The 20,985-nt window shown below is 44.5% G+C and overlaps 1 protein-coding gene across 2 annotated transcripts in view; it reads right to left on the reverse strand.

Moving 5' to 3' along the window:
• mlx (MAX dimerization protein MLX) overlaps positions 1 to 20,985 on the reverse strand; it is a 74,672-nt gene that overhangs the window by 3,483 nt on the left and 50,204 nt on the right. For both annotated transcript variants that reach the window (XM_060848617.1, XM_060848616.1), the window contains exon 7: positions 20,105 to 20,306. In XM_060848617.1, the coding sequence (XP_060704600.1) occupies positions 20,105 to 20,306 (202 nt within the window). The remainder of the gene's footprint in view (positions 1 to 20,104; positions 20,307 to 20,985) is intronic.

Genomic DNA, 20,985 nt, shown 5'->3' on the forward strand with positions numbered 1-20,985 from the left:
GGAATGCCTGGGATGGGTAGTACAGGCGTGAAACCTCACAACCTTTTAAAAAGGTACATGAATGAGCACTTGGAATGTACTAACATGCAAGATTAGCAGTCAGGTAAGTCATTCAGACAAGTTATTGAAGACTTGATGGCCAAACGGGCTCTTTTATGCTGTATGATTCTATGACCAACTAAGGATACTGGAGAATTACTGCACATTAAAGGATGTCACCAGGTCGCCATTTTCGTGGCTTGCTTATTGGCAGCACTATTACAAATAACAGGTTTATTCCCCAACAACATGTGGTGGAAGGGTAACACCTCACCAACAGGCGATGAAGGGTAACACCTCACCAACAGGCGATGAAGGGTAACACCTCACCAACAGGTGATGGAAGGGTAACACCTCACCAACAGGTGATGGAAGGGTAACACCTCACCAACAGGTGATGGAAGGGTAACACCTCACCAACAGGTGATGGAAGGGTAACACCTCACCAACAGGTGATGGAAGGGTAACACCTCACTAACAGGTGATGGAAGGGTAACACCTCACTAACAGGTGGTGGAAGGGTAACACATCGCAAGCACTTTACATGAAAAAGGCAATCATTGCCAGGCAAACTACAGTTCACAAACAAAACCAATTTGACAAACACCACCACCATTCTGGTGTACCAAGAACAGAATGTTAGCCCTAAAAGGCAAGAAGAGACTACAGGAGACTGGTAGTTAACAATAAAAGTAATCCAAAGGTCTTCACACCTTCTTAGTAGTTAATGGTGGGACAGGGAGGAGTAGAGCAAGAAAAAGGATATATTTATGTAGGCTGAAGCATAACCAAAGTATTAAATTAGTACTTTGTTTCCGCCTTTACCACATACATTTTCCTCCACATAAATGAAGGACTTAAACTTCATACACAAATGGTACTGGATAGATTGCTGTACCTAGATGTGGATAAGGCACTGGCATCAAAGAACAAAGAAAATTTACAGCCCAGGAACAGGCCCTTCGGCCATCCAAGCCTGTGCTGATCCAAATTCTCTGCCTAAACCTACTGCCCGATTCCTCAGTATCTGTATCCCTCTGCTCCCCACTTACTCATGCATCTGTACAGACGCACCTTAAACGAATCTACCGTGCCTGCTTCTACTACCTCTGCTGGCAATGCGTTCCAGATACCTACCACCCTCTGTAAAATACTTGCCGCCTGAATCCCCTTAAACTTTTTTCCCCTCACCTTGAACTAAACTTCTAGTTATTGAATCCTCCACCAGGGAAAAAGCTTATCTCTCTCCACCATGTCCACACCCATCATGATTTTGTAGACCTCAATCAGGTCCCCCCTCAATCTCCTTTTTTCTAATGAAAACAATCCTAATCTACTCAACTTCTCTTCATAGCTAGCACCTTCCATACCAGGCAACATCCTCGCAAACCTTCTCTGCACCCTCTCCAAAGCGTGCACTTTTTTTTAAGTAATGTGGCGACCAGAACTGCACACAATATTCTAAATGTGGCCAAACCAAAGTCTTGCACAATCTTAACATGACCTGCCAGCTCTTCTACTTAATACCCCATCCGGTGAAGGCAAATATACCATATGCCTTCTTGATCAGATAGGGCAGATACAAATACATTGAAGGATGAGACAGTGGAGTTTGCACAGCACTGGCTAATATCTTTCAATCGTTCTTAGGCTTCAAGGTAGTGTCAGACCAAAAAACTGCAAATAGACAATGAACAATAGGTTCTGGAGTAGGCCATTCAGCCCTTCGAATATGCACCGCCATTCAATATGATCATGGTCCAGGCCTCCAGGAATTCCCACACATGTCTCTGTGTGTATGGACACAAATGATAGTTGATCACGTCTCTTCCGGTTTGCCTTAATGTTTGTGGCAGTCTTTACATGTATGAGCTGCCAGAGGAAGTGGTGGAAGCTGGTACAATTGCAACATTTAAAAGGCATCTGATGGGTATATAAATAGGAAGAGTTTGGAGGGCTATGGACCAGGGGCTGGCAGGTGGAACTAGATTGGGTTGGGATGTCCAGTTGGCATGGACGGGTTGGACCTAAGGGTCTGTTTCCATCTCTATGACTATGACTCTACGTATAAAGGATCCTATACCCACAACTAACAGAAACCAAAGTTATATACGAAATACCATGTAAACATAAAGGCAAACCGGAAGCAAATTAGCCGTCAGGGTGCATGAACACCAACCAGCCACCAAGAGACATGATCAACTATCATTTGTGTCCAGACACACGGACAAATGAGGACACCAATTCAGCTGGGACAATGTATCCATCCTAGGACAAGCCATACAGAGACATGTGTGGGAATTCCTGGAGGCCTAGCACTCAACCTGGACCTCCATTTCCAAACATGTAGAGTTAGATCCAGTATATCAAACACTAAGAAATAAAACTAGAAATAGCACCACACACCTCAGCAAATCAGGACACATAAATAGCCAGTGTGACAGATTGTCAATAGCTGTCATAGTATGGTTGTTGGTTTGTAGGCTACCATGATACCTAGGGGTCGAAGTAGTCCAGTGGTAATTTCTGATGTGCTCTTCATTTATGGTAGGGTGACCAGTGTATTCAGACATGTTGTGTCTTCCTATTGTGGTCTGTTGTGTAGGTATTGGAGGAGGGTTTGAGCCTGGGAGAGGCTAAATAGGCTGGAGCTATTGCCGTACCATTTCTACGTGCATCAGTTATTTCTCTGTTTATTGCCCACTCCACTGTGATGTTATTATTTGGTGGCCTATAGCTTATGGCCATCAGTGACCTTTTCCCCTTATTTCCAATTTCCACCCACATTGATTCAACATTTTTCTCCGTAGAAACTATATCGTCTAACAGAGCTGCATCAAGACGTTACTTAAACAGGCCACAACACACTGCAGTACCCAGGAACTACAAGCAGCTGAAGAAAAATACCGATACAGTACATTCTTAAGGATATTATTAAGGATGAAATTACGACACATCTGGATAGTAGTAACAGGATAGTTCAGAGTCAGCATGGATTTATGAAGGGGAAATCATGCTTGACTAATCTTCTGGAATTTTTTGAGGATGTAACTCTGAAGATGGACGAGGGAGATCCAGTAGATGTAGTGTACCTAGACTTTCAGAAAGCTTTTGAGAAAGTCCCACATAGGAGGTTAGTGAGCAAAATTAGGGCGCATGGCATTGGGGGCAAAGTACTAACTTGGATTGAAAGTTGGTTGGCTGCTAGGAAACAAACAGTAGTGATAAACGGCTCCATTTCGGAATGGCAGACAGTGACCAGTGGGGTACCGCAGGGATCAGTGCTGGGACCGCAGCTTTTTACAATATATGTTAACGATATAGAAGATGGTATTAGTAATAACATTAGCAAATTTGCTGATGATACTAAGCTGGGTGGCAGGCTGGGTGAGGAGGATGTTAGGAGATTACAGGGTGACCTGGACAGGTTAGGTGAGTGGTCAGATGCATGGTAGATGCAGTTTAATGTGGATAAATGTATGGTTATCCACTTTGGTGGCAAGAACAGGAAGGCAGATTACTATCTAAATGGAATCAATTTAGGTAAAGGGGCAGTACAAAGAGATCTGGGTGCTCTTGTACACCAGTCAATGAAGGTAAACATGCAGGTACAGCAGGTAGTGAAGAAGGCTAATAGCATGCTGGCCTTCATAACAAGAGGGACTGAGTATAGAAGCAAAGAGGTTCTTCTGCAGCTGTACAGGGCCCTGGTGAGACCACACCTGAAGTACTGTGTGCACTTCTGGTCTCCAAATTTGAGGAAAGACATTCTGGCTATTGAGGGAGTGCAGCGTAGGTTCACGAGGTCAATTCCTGGAATGGCGGGACTACCTTACGCTGAAAGATTGAAGCAACTGGGCTTGTATACCCTTGAGTTTAGAAGACTGAGAGGGGATCTGATTGAGACATAAGATTATTAAAGGATTGGACACTCTGGAGGCAGGAAACATGTTTCAGCTGATGGGTGAGTGTCGAACCAGAGGACACGGCTTAAAAATACGGGGTAGACCATTTAGGACAGAGATGAGGAGAAACTTCTTCACCCAGAGAGTGGTGGTTATGTGGAATGCTCTGCCCCAGAGGGCAGTGGAGGCCCAGTCTCTGGATTCATTCAAGAAAGACTTGGATAGAGCTCTCAAGGATAGTGGAATCAAGGGTTATGGAGATAAGGCAGGAACAGGATACTGATTAAGGATGATCAGCCATGATCATTTTGAATGGTGGTGCTGGCTCGAAGGGCAGAATGGCCTACTCCTGCACCTATTGTCTATTCAAGAAGAACAGGTAGCCGATAAACCCAGTTCGTCAATTCTTAAACAACAAATCCAAACAAGTAGCCACAACACACCCAGAAACCCTAGCCACACTACCACACAGCAAAGACATCTCGGAGATGACTACCAGACTACTCAGACGCCGTGGCAACATGGTAGCCCACAAACTGATTAACATGCTGCAACAACTACTGAAGAAGCTAAAGGATCCTATACCAACAACCAACAAAACAAATGTCATTTACAAAATACCATGCAAGGACTAAAAGAAACACTACATCGGACAGACAGGCAGAAAACTAGCCATCAGGATACATGAACACCAACTAGCCACCAAAACACATGACCCACTGTCACTCGTATCCTTATATACATATGCAGAAGGACACCACTTCGATTGCGACAACACATCCATCCTAGGACAGGCTAATCAGAGACATGCATGGGAATTCCTAGAGGCCTGGCATTCAAACTGCTACTCCATCAATAAACACATCGAATTGGACCCCATTTACCAACCTTTGAGAAAAGGAACCAGAAATGATATCACCCACCTTAAGAGATCAAGACACACAAGTAGTAAGGGGGACAGAACACCAGTACTTTACTGGAGGCTCACTGATTATATGACCTAGCATGGTGATGAAATGTCTGAAAACAAACCTGCCAGCTCAGTAAGCAAACTTACAACTTGAACCTCAACCTAAGCCAGAAATCTTCTCAAAAACTGCTATATCATAAGACCATAAGACATAAGAGTGGAAGTAAGGCCATTTGGTCCATCGAGTCCACTCCGCCATTCAATCATGGCTGATGGGCATTTCAACTCCACTTATCCGCATTCTCCCCGTAGCCCTTAATTCCTTGTGACAACAAGAATTTATCAATCTCTGCCTTGAAGACATTGAGTGTCCCGGCCTCCACGGCAATAAATTCCACAGGCCCACCACTCTCTGGGTGAAGAATTGTCTCCGCATTTCTGTTCTGAATTGACCCCCTCTAATTCTAAGGCTGTGTCCACAGGTCCTAGTCTCCTCGCCTAACGGAAACAATTTCCTAGCATCCACCCTTTCCAAGCCATGTATTATCTTGTAAGTTTCTATTAGATCTCCCCTTAATCTTCTAAACTCCAATGAATACAATCCCAGGATCCTCAGCCGTTCCTCGTATGTTAGACCTGTCATTCCAGGGATCATCCGTGTGAATCTCCGCTGGACACGTTCCAGTGCCAGTATGTCCTTCCTGAGGTGTGGGGACCAAAACTGGACACACTACTCCAAATGGGGCCTAACCAGGACTTTTGAAAGTCTCAGTAGCACAACAGTGCTTTTATATTCCAACCCTCTTGAGATAAATGACAACATTGCATTCGCTTTCTTAATCACGGACTCAACCTGCATGTTTACCTTTAGAGAATCGTTGACTAGCACTCCCAGATCCTTTTGTACTTTGGCTTTATGAATTTTCTCACCGTTTAGAAAATAGTCCATGCTTGTATTCTTTTTCCAAAGTGCAAGACCTCGCATTTGCTCACATTGAATTCCATCAGCCATTTCCTGGACCACTCTTTCAAACTGTCTAGATCCTTCTGCAGCCTCCCCACTTTCTCAGTACAACCTGCCTGTCCACCTAACTTCGTATCATTGGCAAACTTCGCTAGAATGCCCCCAGTCCCTTCATCCAGATCATTAATATATAACATGAACAGCTGCGGCCCCAACACTGAACCCTGTGGGACACCGCTTGTCACCGGCTGCCATTCCGAAAAAGAACCTTTTATCCCAACTCTCTGCCTTCTGTCAGACAGCCAATCCTCAATCCATACCAGTAGCTCACCTCGAACACCACGGGCCCTCACCTTACTCAGCAGCCTCCCGTGTGGCACCTTATCAAAGGCCTTTTGGAAGTCTAGATAGACCCCAACAACTGGGTTTCCCTGGTCTAACCTACTTGTCACCTCTTCAAAGAATTCCAACAGGTTTGTCAGGCACGACCTCCCCTTACTAAATCCTCTCTCACTATCACCCTTATGTCATCCTTAAACGTCAGAGCTACACCACCTTCCTGCCCTTCCAAATATTCTGAAGCCTCTGGATATTTAATTCCCAGTTGTGACCACCTTGAAGGGTGGTCCTTCCTGAAGAAGGGCTCATGCCAGAAACGTAGATTCTCCTGCTCCTTGGATGCTGCGCTTTTCCAGCAACACATTTTCAGCTCTGTAATGACCACTAAATCACACCGATTTGCAATGATTTGAGCCATCAACATGTCTTTGTTTCAAAAGCTAAGGGTATTCAGGTAAAATGACCTTATGCTAATTTTAATACCTTCTTTTTGAATCTTAACACCACTATCAGAATAATATTTGCTTCTAAATATTCTCTCCTTTTCTGTCACTACTTGGTTTCCACTCATTTTAGTGTTACACTGCTCAGCTGTGAGTTTGTTTTTATTTACCATCTTAATTCTCTTTCTTTCAGCCCTCACCCACTCTAGCTAACTCAAAACCTCCCCTTGGGTTCCCACCCAAACTAGTTTAACAGGGCACACAAAATGGTTACAATGAGTTGCTGGGTTTCGAGGGTATTAAATATGAATAGAGGAGAGATTGGCCAAACTTGTTTTGTTTTCACTTGAACATCAGAGGCTGAGGAGCAATCTGATAAAGGCTTATAAAATTATGAGAGGCACAGATGAAATGGATAGTTGGAGTCTTCTTCCCAAGGTAGAAATGCCAATTATTAGGGTACACAGATTTAAGGTAAGAGGGGGCACATTTGAAGGAAATGTGAGAGGCACACCATTTGCACAGAGGGTGGTAAGTGTTTGAAATATGTTGCCAAATGGTATAAAGCAGATACAATAGCAATGTTTAAGAGGCATGTTAACAGAAACATGAATAGGCAGGGATTAGAGGAATATGGACCACTTAGAGGCAAGGGGTTTTTAGTTTAGAAAGGCATCATGTTTGGCATAGGCTTGATGGTTTGAAAGGCCTATTCCTGTACTGATCTTGGTTCTTTATCAGGCAGGTACATTCTAATTAGTGAGACAAAGTTAATATTTAGTTGAAATCAAAAGAACTGCAGATACCAGGAATCAGAAACAAAACAGAAATTGCTTGAAAATCTCTGCAGGTCTGGCATCATCCGTGGAGAGAAATCAGAGTTAATGTTAGGGTCTAGTTACCTTTCTTCATCAATCATGGGATTACATCACCTGGATTAAGAAGAAAAATTTATCTCCTAAGCACAAGGGATGTAACTATCATTGGGAAGATGTCCATTGGCATGGATGAGGATGTAGCAGACCTCATGCTGAAGAGGCAGAGGAATACATTGCTGCATAGCAAGTGCAAATCCCTTCCTATCTACACAATAAATTTCACGGTCACTCTGCTCAAGAAGGGCTGAAAATGTGTCATTGAAAAGCACAGCAGGTCAGGCTGCATCCAAGGAGCAGGAGAGTCGACGTTTCGGCATGAGCCCTTCTTCAGGATTCCTGAAGAAGGGTTCATGCCCAAAACGTCGATTCTCCTGCTCCTTGGATGCTGCCTGACCTGCTGTGCTTTTCCAGCAACACATTTTCAGCTCTGATCTCCAGCATCTGCAGTCCTCACTTTCTCCTGCCCAAGAAGGGTGCAAGTAATAAACCAGGAAACTAAAGGCTAGTCCATCTAACCTCTGTGGTGGAGAAACAATTGGCAGCAACTCTGAGGGACAGAATTAACCTGCACTGAAGATCCAGGGATTAATTAACTACAGTCATCATAATTGTGGGCAGCACGGTGGCACAGTGGTTAGCACTGTTGCCTCACAGAACCAGAGACCCAGGTCAATTCCCGCCTCAGGCGACTGACTGTGTGGAGTTTGCACATTCTCCCCGTGTCTGCGTGGGTTTCCTCCGGGTGCTCCGGTTTCCTCCCACACTCCAAAAATGTGCAGGTTAGGTGAATTGGCCATGCTAAATTGCCCGTACTGTTAGGTGCAGGGGTAAATGTAGGGGTATGGGTCTAGGTGGGTGCGCTTTGGTGGGTTGGTATGGACTTGTTGGGCTGAATGGCCTGTTTCCACACTGTAAGTAATCTAATACATCTATCTAATCTGATTTTGTTAAGGGGAGGTCATGTCTGACCAACTGGATTATATTTTTCAAACTGGCAACTAGGTGTCTACATGAAGGCAATGCATTAAACGTGATCTAGTCAGACTTCAGGAAGGTCTTTGATAAGGTACTGCATTTAAGACTGATGGCAAAAGTAACTGCCCATGGGATCCAAGGAAATCTGGCTAATTGGATTCAGAACTGGCTGAGCAGCAGGAAGCAGAATGTGATTTCTGAAAGGTGTTTGTAGCTAGAAGCCTTTCTGCAGAGGGATTCCTCATGGATTAGTGTTGTGGTCCTTGCCATAAAAGAATGCTACTTGAACGTAGGATGATTGTTAAGTTTGGGATAATACAGATTTATTGTTCTTTGAAAATGGAATCACAGGTAGGTAGGATAGTGAAGGCGGTATTTGGTATATTTATTTTTAATAGTCAGTGTATTGACTATAGGAGTTGGGAGGTCATGTTGCAGCTGAACTGGACACTGGTTAGGCCACTTTTGGTTCAGGTTCAGAAATGATTTACAAGGATGTTGCTAGGGTTGAAGGGTTTGAGTTATAGTGAGAGGCTGCATTGGCTGGGGCGTTAGAGGCTGAGGAGTGACCTTATAGAAGTGTATAAAATCATGAGAGGCATGGATACGGTGATTAGAGAAGGTCTTTTCCCCCAGAGTAGGGGAGTACAGAACTAGAGGGCATAGGTTTAATATGAGAAGGGAGAGATTTAAAAGCAACCTAAGGGGCAACTTTTTCACATGGAGGGAATAAGCTGCCAGAAAAAGTGGAGTACAATGGTACAATTACAACATTTAAAAGACATGTGGATGGATACATGAAAGAAAGGGTTTAGAGGGATATTTGCCAAACGCTTGCAAATGGGACGAGATTAATTAAGGATATCTGGTCAGCATGGATGAATCGGACCAAAGGATCTGTTTCTTTTCATGCTGTACAGCTCTATCAGCACCCCCATCAGCTTCCAAAATCAAATATTGATTAGTGAGTGGGACCCCAGAGGAGTGCTGCACCACCTGCCTGTTCTACCTGGACTGCCTAATGGTCATTATTCCCTTCTCACTTCCAATCCCTTCAGATGTGATGTGACCACCTCTCTAAAGTGTTATTCACATAACACTCAGCCTGGAGGATGCACCACAGTGTCTCCAACTGCCGCTCACTCTTGAAATCCAGAGCTCCAGCTTCTATAGGCGGAAGCACTTCCTGTACATAACTCCACATATGCATTACTCTAGTATAAAACTCAAACTGCTAGCTTTCAGGTGGGTGATTTCTCAGCAGTTCAGAAATATTCTGATGGAAGCATGGTCTGAAGCATTTATAAAAAATAACACAGCTATTTTCAAACATCTGTAAGCTAATTGCAAGAGACCCAGAGAGGGAAGTCTTGTTACAACTGTACAAGGTATTGGCAAGCCCACACTTGGATTGCAGTGTATAGTTTTGGTGCTCATATAGAGTCATAGAGACATACAGCACAGAAACAGACCGTTCAGACCAACTTGTCCACGCCGATCAGATATCCCAAACCAATCTAGTCCCATCTACCAGCGACTGGCCCATATCCCTCCAAACTCTTCCTATTTATATACCCATCTAGATGCTTTGTAAATATTGCAATTGTACTAGCCTCCATCACTTCCTCTGGCAGCTCATTCCATATACACACCACCCTCTGCGTAAAAAAGTTGCCCCTTAGGTCTCTTTTGTATCTTTCCCCTCTCATTCTAGACCTTTGCCCTCTTGTTCTGGACTCCCCCACCACAGGGAAAAGGCTTTGTCTATTTATCCTAACTATGCCCCTCATGATTTTCTAAACCTCTATAAGGTCACACTTCAGCCTCAGATGTTCCAGGAAAAACAGCCCCAGCCTGTTCAACCTCTCCCTCAAATCCTCCAACCCTGGCAACATCCTTGTAAATCTTTTCTGAACACTTTCAAGTTTCACAACATCTTTCCGATAGGAAAGAGACCAGAATTGCACACAATATTCCAACAGTGGCCAAACCAATGTCCTGTACAGCCACAACATGACCTCCCAACTCCTGTACTCAATATTCTGACCAATAAATGAAAGCATACCAAACACCTCCTTCATTATCCTATCTACCTGCGACTCCACTTTCAAAGAACTATGAACTTGCACTCCAAGTTCTCTTTGTTCAGCAACACTCCCTAGGACCTTACCATTACGTGTGTAAGGCCTGCTAAGATTTGCTTTCTCAAAATGTAGTACTTTGCATATACCTAAATTAAACTCCATCTGTCACTTCTCAGCCCATTGGCCCATCTGATCAAGATCCCGCTGTAATCAGAGGTAACCTTCTTTGCTATCCACTGCACCTCCAATTTTGGTGTCATCAGCAAACTTATTAACTATATCCCCATGTTCACATCCAAATCATTTATATAAATGATGAAAAGTAGTGAACCCAGCACTGATAATTATGGCACTCCACTGGTCACAGACCTCCAGTCTGAAAAACAACCCTACACCACCACCCCTTTGGATTATCTAAAGGGAATCTCAAGGTCTCGACAGAAACATTATCTCAAAGAACTGTTTCAACCCTGAACGCATCTTTTATTTACAGGTACAATGATTAAAAACTTGGCTCACTGAAATACTGCCAAGAACAGTCCTGGACAGTCCAGGCACCATCTGTAAATGACTGACCTCCCACCCACTCTCTATCCCCCCATATTTTCCCTGGAGTTCTACACAGGGGTATACCCTAAACCCTCCCCCCCCCCCCTCCCCAGATAATCTCTCCAACGCGTCCTGTACAGGGCAAAAGTGGAACCAGTCAAAACGTTGAAGTAAAATGGTGTGTGAGTTCGTTCGTGTTCGCTTGGAGACTTACCCCACAAAGGTAGCAGCAGTCTTACTATTGGTGTACAGTCTGGCTGCTCCTCCAGGGTGGAGGGGACGGCTGAGGTGGAGGGGGGCCAGTGAGGATGGGCAGGTTTTGGGGGTGGGGGCTCACACACAGTGTGCTGCTGCCTAGTCTCCTGAATGGGAAGCAGACTTCACAGAAAACTCCAAGCCCCAGAGGAAATCAATTAACCAAATAATCAATTATCCAAATGAAATAGTGCCCGTCCAACTTGTTCAGACAATCAAGGTTCCTCTGTACTCATTTAGTATCTCCCCCCCATCTCCTGCGGCTCCACACAAAGGCCACCTTGCTGATCTTTGAGGGGCCCTATTCTCTCCCTAGTTACCCTTTTGTCCTTACTGTATTTATAAAAACCCTTTGGATTCTCCTTAACTCTATTTGCCAAAGCTATCTTGTGTCCCCTTTCTACCCTCCTGATTTCCCTCTTTAGTATACTCCTGCTTTTATACTCTGAGGGATTAACTCAATCTATCCTGACTACACCTGACATATGCTCCCTTCTTTTTCTTAACCAAACCCTCAATTTCTTTAGTTTTCCAGCATTCCCTATACCTACCTGCCTTTCCTGATATTCAAAAATAAAAAGATATAACTGGTATTGAAGGCTGTTCAGAAGTGATTCACTAGGCACATACCTGGGATGAAGTGGATCAAGAATAATTAAACAGATTAGGTCTTTATTCATTAGAGCTTAGGAGGAGGAGGAAATGGTTTTATTGAAACATAAAAGATTCTGAGGAGCTTGACATGATAGATGTTGAGAAGATATTTTCACAAGTCGGGGAATCTCAAAATATGGAACATAAGTTACAGAAAAAGGGGACACTCATTTAAAATTGAAATGCGAAGAAATCTCTTCTCAGAGGGTAGAGGATGTCTGGAATTATCTACTCCAGAGAGTCTGGAGGCTAGGTCACTTATTTAAATAGGAGATTGACAGCTTTTAAAATATCAGGGAGCTGAGGACTATGCAGAGCTGGCATGAAAGATTAGGAAGACGTGGCAGATCAGCGATGATCTTATTGAATGGTGGGACTGTCTTGAGGGGTGGAATGACATTCTTGCTCCTATTTCTCATTACTCATGATCAGTGGGTTGCTGAATACACTCAGTTTCAAGCATCCAATTAAGGGTGACAGAAAAATGTTGTTGAGTAGCATTCTGGGAGGACTTGGTTCAGTCACAATGACTGCATAGCAGATCAGTTAAAAGTCGGTCTAAGTGAATATCGAGCTTCGTTAAGAAAGGTGAGCAAGGTAAAGGCAAGGAAAGGTGGACAGCATTGGGAAAAGTCTGAAGTCCTTCTGCCAAAGTTAAATGTGGATTCATTGAGTTATCGAACCCTCCTTATTCCTCAATTGCATGTAAATATGTCTTGCTCAAGTAAGAGATGCCTTTGGTTTTTTTTGGATAGAGTAAAACTCCAATGTTCGTTTCCTTGATATGCTGCTGTACAAAACTGTACTGCATTTGTGACTATGTACTGTATATGCAGGAAGATTATTGCTAAAGTATATTTGTAAAAATGTTAAAAATTATTTTATCTTCGTATAGAAGAAGTAGGGATGACAGTTAAGGCAGTGGTGTGCTTCTCCTGCCACGGAACAGTCTAATGTCTGTTATGACTATGTCAGAAGAAAGTGTAATGAGCTTCAGCTCCTCGCAGACCTATTAGTTTGGTTGGAGCAGTAGTTGAACATACTGAGGAGCATACAGGGGGTGGGGGCAACGAATGCGATAGACACTAGTTATGGGAAGTGGTCGCACTGCAGGTCCAGTCAGGTAGACTGGATACTGTTGGAGGGGATAGCCTCTCAACAGAATATAACAGCAGCAGGCACACCTAATTCTGTGCCTTTTGATCAGCATTCTGATCCCAATTTGTTAAGGCATTTAGACTAAAAAAAACAGTGGACTGTCACCAATGAGATGCAAACTCATTGAGATCTAAACTGGATCCAGACAGGTGGAGCCAGCTATGAGTTCACCTTTGGCATCTATCTTAAAAGAGAAATGCAGACAGTTTTAGCTAATTGACTGATATTAGCAGACTGGAAAGATCAACTTCCACCAGCCCAAGCACCAGCTGATGAGGACATCAAAACTGTTGAGATGCTGAAGGAGGGATCAGGGAAGAGGATGGAGTCCTTTATCAGATGTTTCATGACAAGGAGAGAAGGTGAGGCAACTCATCCTTTTCAACAGTATCAAGTGTGCTACAGCTAATTATCAAGCAGGACACCAAGTGACAGAAAATATGTCTGCCCTGACCAGATGGCAGTGTTGCTGGCCCAGGATGGCTGCTGATATTGATGATTACTGCTAAAATTCAGCCCAGTACAGGGAGGCCTACTCCCATCCTGGAAAATGGTGCAAGAATGACCTGACAGGTGGCAGAAATTGAAGCGACAAATTGTGCTGATCTTATGATTCTTACAGATCTAACTGACTTAGATCCCAATACTGGTGACATGCCACAAACCCTTGATCTCATGGACAGTACAGTACAGATGAACAGGTGAGGAGACCTCCAGCAAATTGATATCATCCAATCATTACTATGTGCCCAGATCAGTGATGCAACAAGAGAATACTGTCACTAATCTGGACCTGAGCATTCTAGCCATCATGGCACGACTGAACTTGTTAATCACGTAACGGTTTAACCTTAATTTTCCTTCATGTTTGTAATGACCTGACAGCAGCAGAATAAACAATCAATGTTTCATGTGCTTTGGGCAATCCATGTGTTCAATATAAATATAAATATTATTTATACAATTAACAGAGAGGTTGTTGGAATGGGTAGTCATGGCAGATGGAATTTATTTTAGCAGTGTAAAATGATTTATTTTCATAGAAAGAACATAAGAGACAAACACGGTGCCTCAGTGGTTAGCACTGCTGCCTCACAGCGCCAGGAACCCAGGTTTGTTTCCACCCTCAGATGACTATCTGTACAGAGTTTTCACATTCTCTCTATGTCTGCATGAGTTTCCTCCAGGTACTCTGGTTTCCTTCCACAGCACAAAGTTGTATGGATTAGGTGGACTGGCCATGCTAAACTGTCCGAAATGGCCAGATATGTAAAGGTTTTAAGTGGACTAGCCTTTGGAAATGCTGGGTAACATGGATAGGGTCGGAGGATGGACTTGAGTGGGATGGTCTTTCGAGAGTTGGTGTGAACGTGATGGGCTAAATGACCTGCTTCTACCTGTATGGATTCTAGGATTCTATGAAATAAAGGGCTCAATTCTAAAGTGGAAGACTTGGAGGAAGGAAGTGAATGTACTGTAGCCAAATTTACTGATGATGCAAAAATAAAGAGACAGGTTGGTACAGGGATACAAACAGTTAACAGAAAGATATCGACAGGGTAAGTAAATGGCCAATAAGTTGGCAAATGGAGTATAATGTGGGAAAATGTGAAATCTTTCTCTTTAGAAGGTGCAACGAAAGAGCAGGGAGATGGGGCAAATACTAAACAAGTATTTTGCATCAGTGTTTACTGTGGAAAAGGACATGGAGATATAGAACGTAGGGAAATAGATGGTGACATCTTGAAAAATGTCCATATTACTGAGGAGGAAGTGCTGGATGTCTTGAGATGCATAAAAATGGATAAATCCCCAGAACCTGATCAGGTGTACCCTAGAACTCTGTGGGAAGCTAGGGAAGTGATTACTGGGCCTCTTAATGAGATATTTGGAACATTGAAAGTCACAGGTGAGATGCCGGAAGACTGGAGGTTGGCTAACGTGGTGCCACTGTTTAAGAAAGGTGGTAAGGACAAGCCAGGGAACTATAGACCAGTGAGGCTGATGTCAATGATGGGCAAATTGTTGGAGGGAATCCTGGGGCACAGGATATACATGTATTTGGAAAGGCAAGGACTGATTAGGGATAGTCAGCATGGTTTTACGCATGGAAAATCATATCTCACAAACTTGATTGAGTTTTTTTGAAGAAGTAACAAAGAGGATTGATGAGGGCAGAGCGGTAGATGTGATCAACATGGACTTCAGTAAGGTGTTCGACAAGGTTCCCCATAAGTCAGATCTCATGGAATACAGGGAGAACTAGCCATTTGGATACAGAATTGGCTCAAAGGTAGAAGACAGAGGGTGATGGTGGAGGGTTGTTTTTCAGAGTGGAGGCCTATGACCAGTGGAGTACCACAAGGATTGGTGCTGGGTCCTCTAATTTTTGTCATTTACATAAATCATTTGGATGTGAGCATAAGAGATACAGTTAGTAAGTTTGCTGATGACACCGAAATTGTAGGTGTAGTGGACAACGAAGAAAGTTACCTCAGATTACAACAGGATCTTGATCAGATGGACCAATAGGCTGACAAGTGACAGATGGAGTTTAATTTAGATAAATGTGAGGTGCTGCATTTTGGGAAAGCAAATCTTAGCAGGACTTATACATTTAATGGTAAGGTCCTAGGGAGTGTTGCTGAACAAAGAGACCTTGGAGTGCAGGTTCATAGCTCATTGAAAGTGGAGTTGCTAGTAGATAGGATAGTGAAGGCGGTGTTTGGTATGCTTTCTTTTATTGGTCAGAGTATTGAGTACAGGAGTTGGGAGGTCATGTTGTGGCTATACACGACATTGGTTAGGCCACTGTTGGAATATTGCGTGCAATTCTGGTTTCCTTTCTATCGGAAGGATGTTGTGAAACTTGAAAGGGTTCAGAAAAGATTTACAAGGATGTTGCCAGGGTTGGAGGGTTTGAGTATAGGGAGAGGTTGAATAGGTTAGGGTTGTTTTCCATGAAGCGGTGGAGGCTGTGGGGTGACCTTATCGAGGTTTATAAAATCATGAAGGACATGGATGGTATAAATAGACAGTCTTTTCCCTGGTTCTGGATTAGTGGTGCTGGAAGAGCACAGCAGTTCAGGCAGCAGCCAAGGAGCAGCGAAATCGACATTTTGGGCAAAAGCCCTTAATCAGGAATAAAGGCAGAGAGCCTGAAGCATGGAGAGATAAGCTAGAGGAGGGTGGGGGTGGAGAGAAAGTAGCATACAGTACAATAGGTGAGTGGGGGAGGGGTGAAGGTGATAGATCAGGGAAGAGAGGGTGGAGTGGATAGGTGGAAAAGGAGAAAGGCAGGTTGGACAAGTCCGGACAAGTCATGGGGACAGTGCTGAGCTGCAAGTTTGGAACTAGGGTGAGGTGGGGGAAGGGGAAATGAGGAAACTGTTGAAGTCCACATTGATGCCCTGGGGTTGAAATGTTCCGAGGCGGAAGATGAGGCGTTCTTCCTCCAAGTGTCTGGTGGTGAGGGAGCGGCAGTGAAGGAGGGCCAGGACCTCCATGTCCTCGGCAGAGTGGGAGGGGGGAGTTGAAATGTTGGGCCACGCGGCTGTGTGGTTGATTGGTGCGGGTGTCCCGGAGATGTTCCCTAAAGTGCTCTGCTAGGAGGCGCCCAGTCTCCCCAATGTAGAGGAACCTGCATCAGGAGCAACGGATACAATAAATGATATTAGTGGATGTGCAGGTAAAACTTTGATGGATGTGGAAGGCTCCTTTAGGGCCTTGGATAGAGGTGAGGGCACAGGTTTTACAGTTCCTGCAGTGGCAAGGGAAGGTGCCAGGATGGGAGGGTGGGTTGTAGGCAGGGCGTGGACCTGACCAGGTAGTCACGGAGGGAACGGTCTTTGCGGAAGGCGGAAAGGGGTGGGGAGGGAAATATATTCCTGATGGTGGGGTCTTTGTGGAGGTGCCAGAAATGTCGGCGGATGATTTGGTTTATGCGAAGGTTGGTAAGATGGAAGGTGAGCACCAGGGGTGTTCTGTCTTGTTACGGTTGGAGGGGTGTGGTCTCAGGGCGGAGGTGCGGGATGTGGACGAGATGCGTTGGTGGGCATCTTTAACCACGTGGGAAGGGAAATTGTGGTCTCTAAAGAAGGAGGCCATCTGGTGTCTTCTGTGGTGGAACTGGTCCTCCTGGGAGCAGATACGGCGGAGGCGGAGGAATTGGGAATACGGGATGGCATTTTTGCAAGAGGTAGGGTGGGAAGAGGTGTAATCCAAGTAGCTGTGGGAATCGGTGGGTTTGTAAAAAATGTCAGTGTCAAGTTGGTCATCATTAATGGAGATGGAGAGGTCCAGGAAGGGGAGGGAGGTGTCAGAGATGGTCCAGGTAAATTTAAGGTCAGGGTGGAATGTGTTGGTGCAGTTGATGAATTGCTCAACCTCCTCGCAGGTGCAAAAGGTGGCGCCAATGCAGTCATCAATGTAACGGAGGAAGAGGTGGGGAGTGGTGCCGGCGTAGTTACGGAAGATCAACTGTTCTACGTAGCCAACAAAGAGACAGGCATGGCTGGGGCCCATGTGTGCGCCCATGGCTACCCTTTTGGTCTGGAGGAAGTGGGAGGATTCGAAGGAGAAATTGTTGAGGGTGAGGACCAGTTCGGTCAAACGAATTGTTCGACATCACGGCATGTATTAAATTCATTGATGCGTGGATGGAGGGGGATGAAGGTGAGTCCTTTGCTGAGGACTGATCGTTCGTCCTCAGTGAGGGGGAGGTCTGGTGAAAACTCGGGAGCTAGCGGGCTGGGAGCTAGGATCTGGTGTGGGTGTGGAGCTGGAGCTGGGAGTGGGAGCGGAACCTGTAACTGGAGTGGGTGTGGTAGTGGAGGAAATGGGGGTGGAGTCATGAGCAGGGGTAGTGTTCCCCTCGGGGTTCTGGGGGGTGGGTATAGTGACAGTGGGGTCTGTGGGGGGGGGCGTGTCAGCAGAATGCAGGTGAGTGGCGCTGGTGGGGGCGGAAGTTGTGGTGACCATGGCCGTAGGGGTGGCGGAAGTCACTGTGGCATCAGTGATGATGTGAGGGGCGGAAGTGATGTCACGTGTGATGCATGAGGAATTGTGAGGGGCGGAACTGGTTGTGGTTGTCCCCATGACTTGTCCAGACTTATCCTACCTGCCTATCTCCTTTTCCACCTATCCACTCCACCCTCTCCTCCCTGACCTATCACCTTCATCCCCTCCCCCACTCACCTATTGTACTCTATGCTACTTTCTCCCCACCCCCATTCTCCTCTAGATTATCTCTCGACGTTCAGGCTCTCTGCCTTTATTCCTGATGAAGGACTTTTGCCCGAATCGTCAATTTTGCTGCTCCTTGGATGCTGCCTGAACTGCTGTGCTCTTCCAGCACCACTAATCCAAAATCTGGTTTCCAGCATCTGCAGTCATTGTTTTTACCTCTAGTCTTTTCCCTGGGGTGGGGGAGTCCAGAACTAGAGGGCACAGATTTAGAGCGAAGAGAAAAATATAAGAGAGACCTAAGGGGCAACTTTTTCACGCAGAAGGTGGTGTGTGTATGGAATGAGCTCCAGAGGAAGTGGTGGAGGCTAGTACAATTGCAACATTTAAAAGGCATTCTGATGGGTATATGAATAGGAAGCATTTGGAGGGATATGGGCCAGGTGTTGGCAGGTGGGACTAGATTGAGTTGGGATATCTGGTTGGCATGGATGGGATGGACTGAAGGTCTGTTTCCGTGCTGCCCATCTCTATGACTCTAAGAACAGTATTATTTAAATAGAGAAAGCTGCAGAAAGTGGTAACCCAAAGGGACTTGGGAGGTAAGAATCACAGAAAGCTTACACACAGGTGCAGCGGTCAATCAGGAAGCTAAATGGTATGTTGGCCCTGATTTCGAAGAGATTGAGTATAAGAATATTCAAGTCTTACTGCAAATGTATAAGATATTGGCGAAACCACATCTGGAGTACCGTCAACAGTTTTTGTCTGCTTATTTAACGAGAATTATTATTTCATTATAGGCAATTCAGAGAAGGCTCACAACTTTGATCCCTGATAATGCAGGGATTGTCTTATGAACAGTCTATTGCTGTTCTTATTTTGTATAGGTCTTACGGAGAAGGTCTTGAGTGTATATATGGATAAATCCCTGATGTGGCAAAACAAGTTGAGTGCATGCTTAATAAAACTATACTTTAACAGGAGGGGGTCAAAGTACAAAAGCAGGAAAATCATGTTAAACCTGAATGAAGTATTAGTTTGGTCTCAGCTATGGTTCTACATTCAGTTTGCCACCACAGTTCAGGAAGGATGTGAAGGCACAGGAAAGAGTGCAGAAAAGATTCACAAGAAATGGTTCCAGAGAAGAGGGGCTTCAGTATTGCAGATTTAAGGAGTTGGGACTGTTCATTTTGAAGAGGAGGTTGCGAGATTTGATAATCTCAAAATTATGAGGGGTCTACAAAGAGTAGAAGGAAAAAAGCTGTTCCCACTGGTAAAAGGATTGAGAACTAGAGTGTATAGATTGAAGGTAATTGCCAAAAAAAGCACTCACAATCAAGAAAAACTTTTTTTTAAAAATGCAGCAAATGCTTATGATTTTAAATGCATCACCAGAGGGTGTAGAGTTCTGATAAAACCTGCATAAGAAAACTGAAAGGAAATACAGCATTAACACCAATTCCAAGGAGGTACAGCACTAATGGTTTTTTTGAAAGTGTGTGTGTGTGTGTGTGTGTGGGTGTGTGTGTGTGTAGGGAGGTGCTAACATCCAAGCTTAGAGAATGTTGTGCAAACATTATCGCAGAGCTAATAAAGCAGGTGATAACATGCACAAGTATTTTCTATTTTGCCATCCATGTGCTCATCAAAGGACTTCTCAGAAGTTGGTCAATGCTGATTGTAAGTTAGATATCAATTATCTGCCATAAAGAAAACTGATTTTCTGCCAGCATCTTGTGCTCAAGCATTGTTCTGGACTCTGACCTGTGGTTTGCAATGTTCCTCAATCCAGCTGAAGACGCAAGCTGACAACTCCTGGAAGCTGGTCACAGAGATGCAGGCATTGAAGGTCTGAAACAGGGAGTCCATGATGCTCTGAAATATACTGAACTTGACTTGATCAGTCACCTGATCCTTGCCTTGGTGAGGATTACTCCGATGGGCTTTTACAATCGCTTCATAATTCCTGAAAACAGAAAGATACTTAGAACAGAACGTTACAACGCAGTACAGGCTCTTTGGCCCTCGATGTTGCATCAGCTGTGAAATTAATCTGATGCCCATCTCGCCTACACTGTTCCATTATTATACATATGTACGTCCAATGCCCATTTAAATGTCCTTAACGCTGGCGAGTCTACTACTGTTGCAGGCCCGCTGTTCCTACTATTCTGAGTAAAGAAACTACTCCTGATAATTGTCCTAAATCGAACTCCCCTCAATTTAAGCTATGTACCCTCTTGTTAGCCTTCACCATCCGAGGAAAAAGGCTCTCACTGTCCATCCTATCTCACCCGCTGATTATCTTATACATCTCAATTAAGTCACCTCTCAACCTTATTCTCTCCAACGAAAACAGCCTCAGTTCCCTCAGCCTTTCCTGTTAAGAGCTTCCCACCATACTAGGCAACATCCTAGTAAATCTCCTCTGAACCCTTTTCAAAGTTTCCACATCCTTCCTATAATGCGGTGGCCAAAACTGCACACAATACTCCTGGTGCAACCTTACCAGTGTCTTGTACAGCTGAAGCATGACCTTGTGGCTCCAAAACTCAATCCCCCTACCAATAAATACCAACATCTTATGCCTTCTTAACAACCTTATCAACCTGGGTGGCAACTTTCAGGGATTTATGCACCTGGAC

The sequence above is a fragment of the Hemiscyllium ocellatum genome, chromosome 32, assembly GCF_020745735.1.
Source record: "Hemiscyllium ocellatum isolate sHemOce1 chromosome 32, sHemOce1.pat.X.cur, whole genome shotgun sequence".
Taxonomy (NCBI): Eukaryota; Metazoa; Chordata; class Chondrichthyes; order Orectolobiformes; family Hemiscylliidae; genus Hemiscyllium; species Hemiscyllium ocellatum.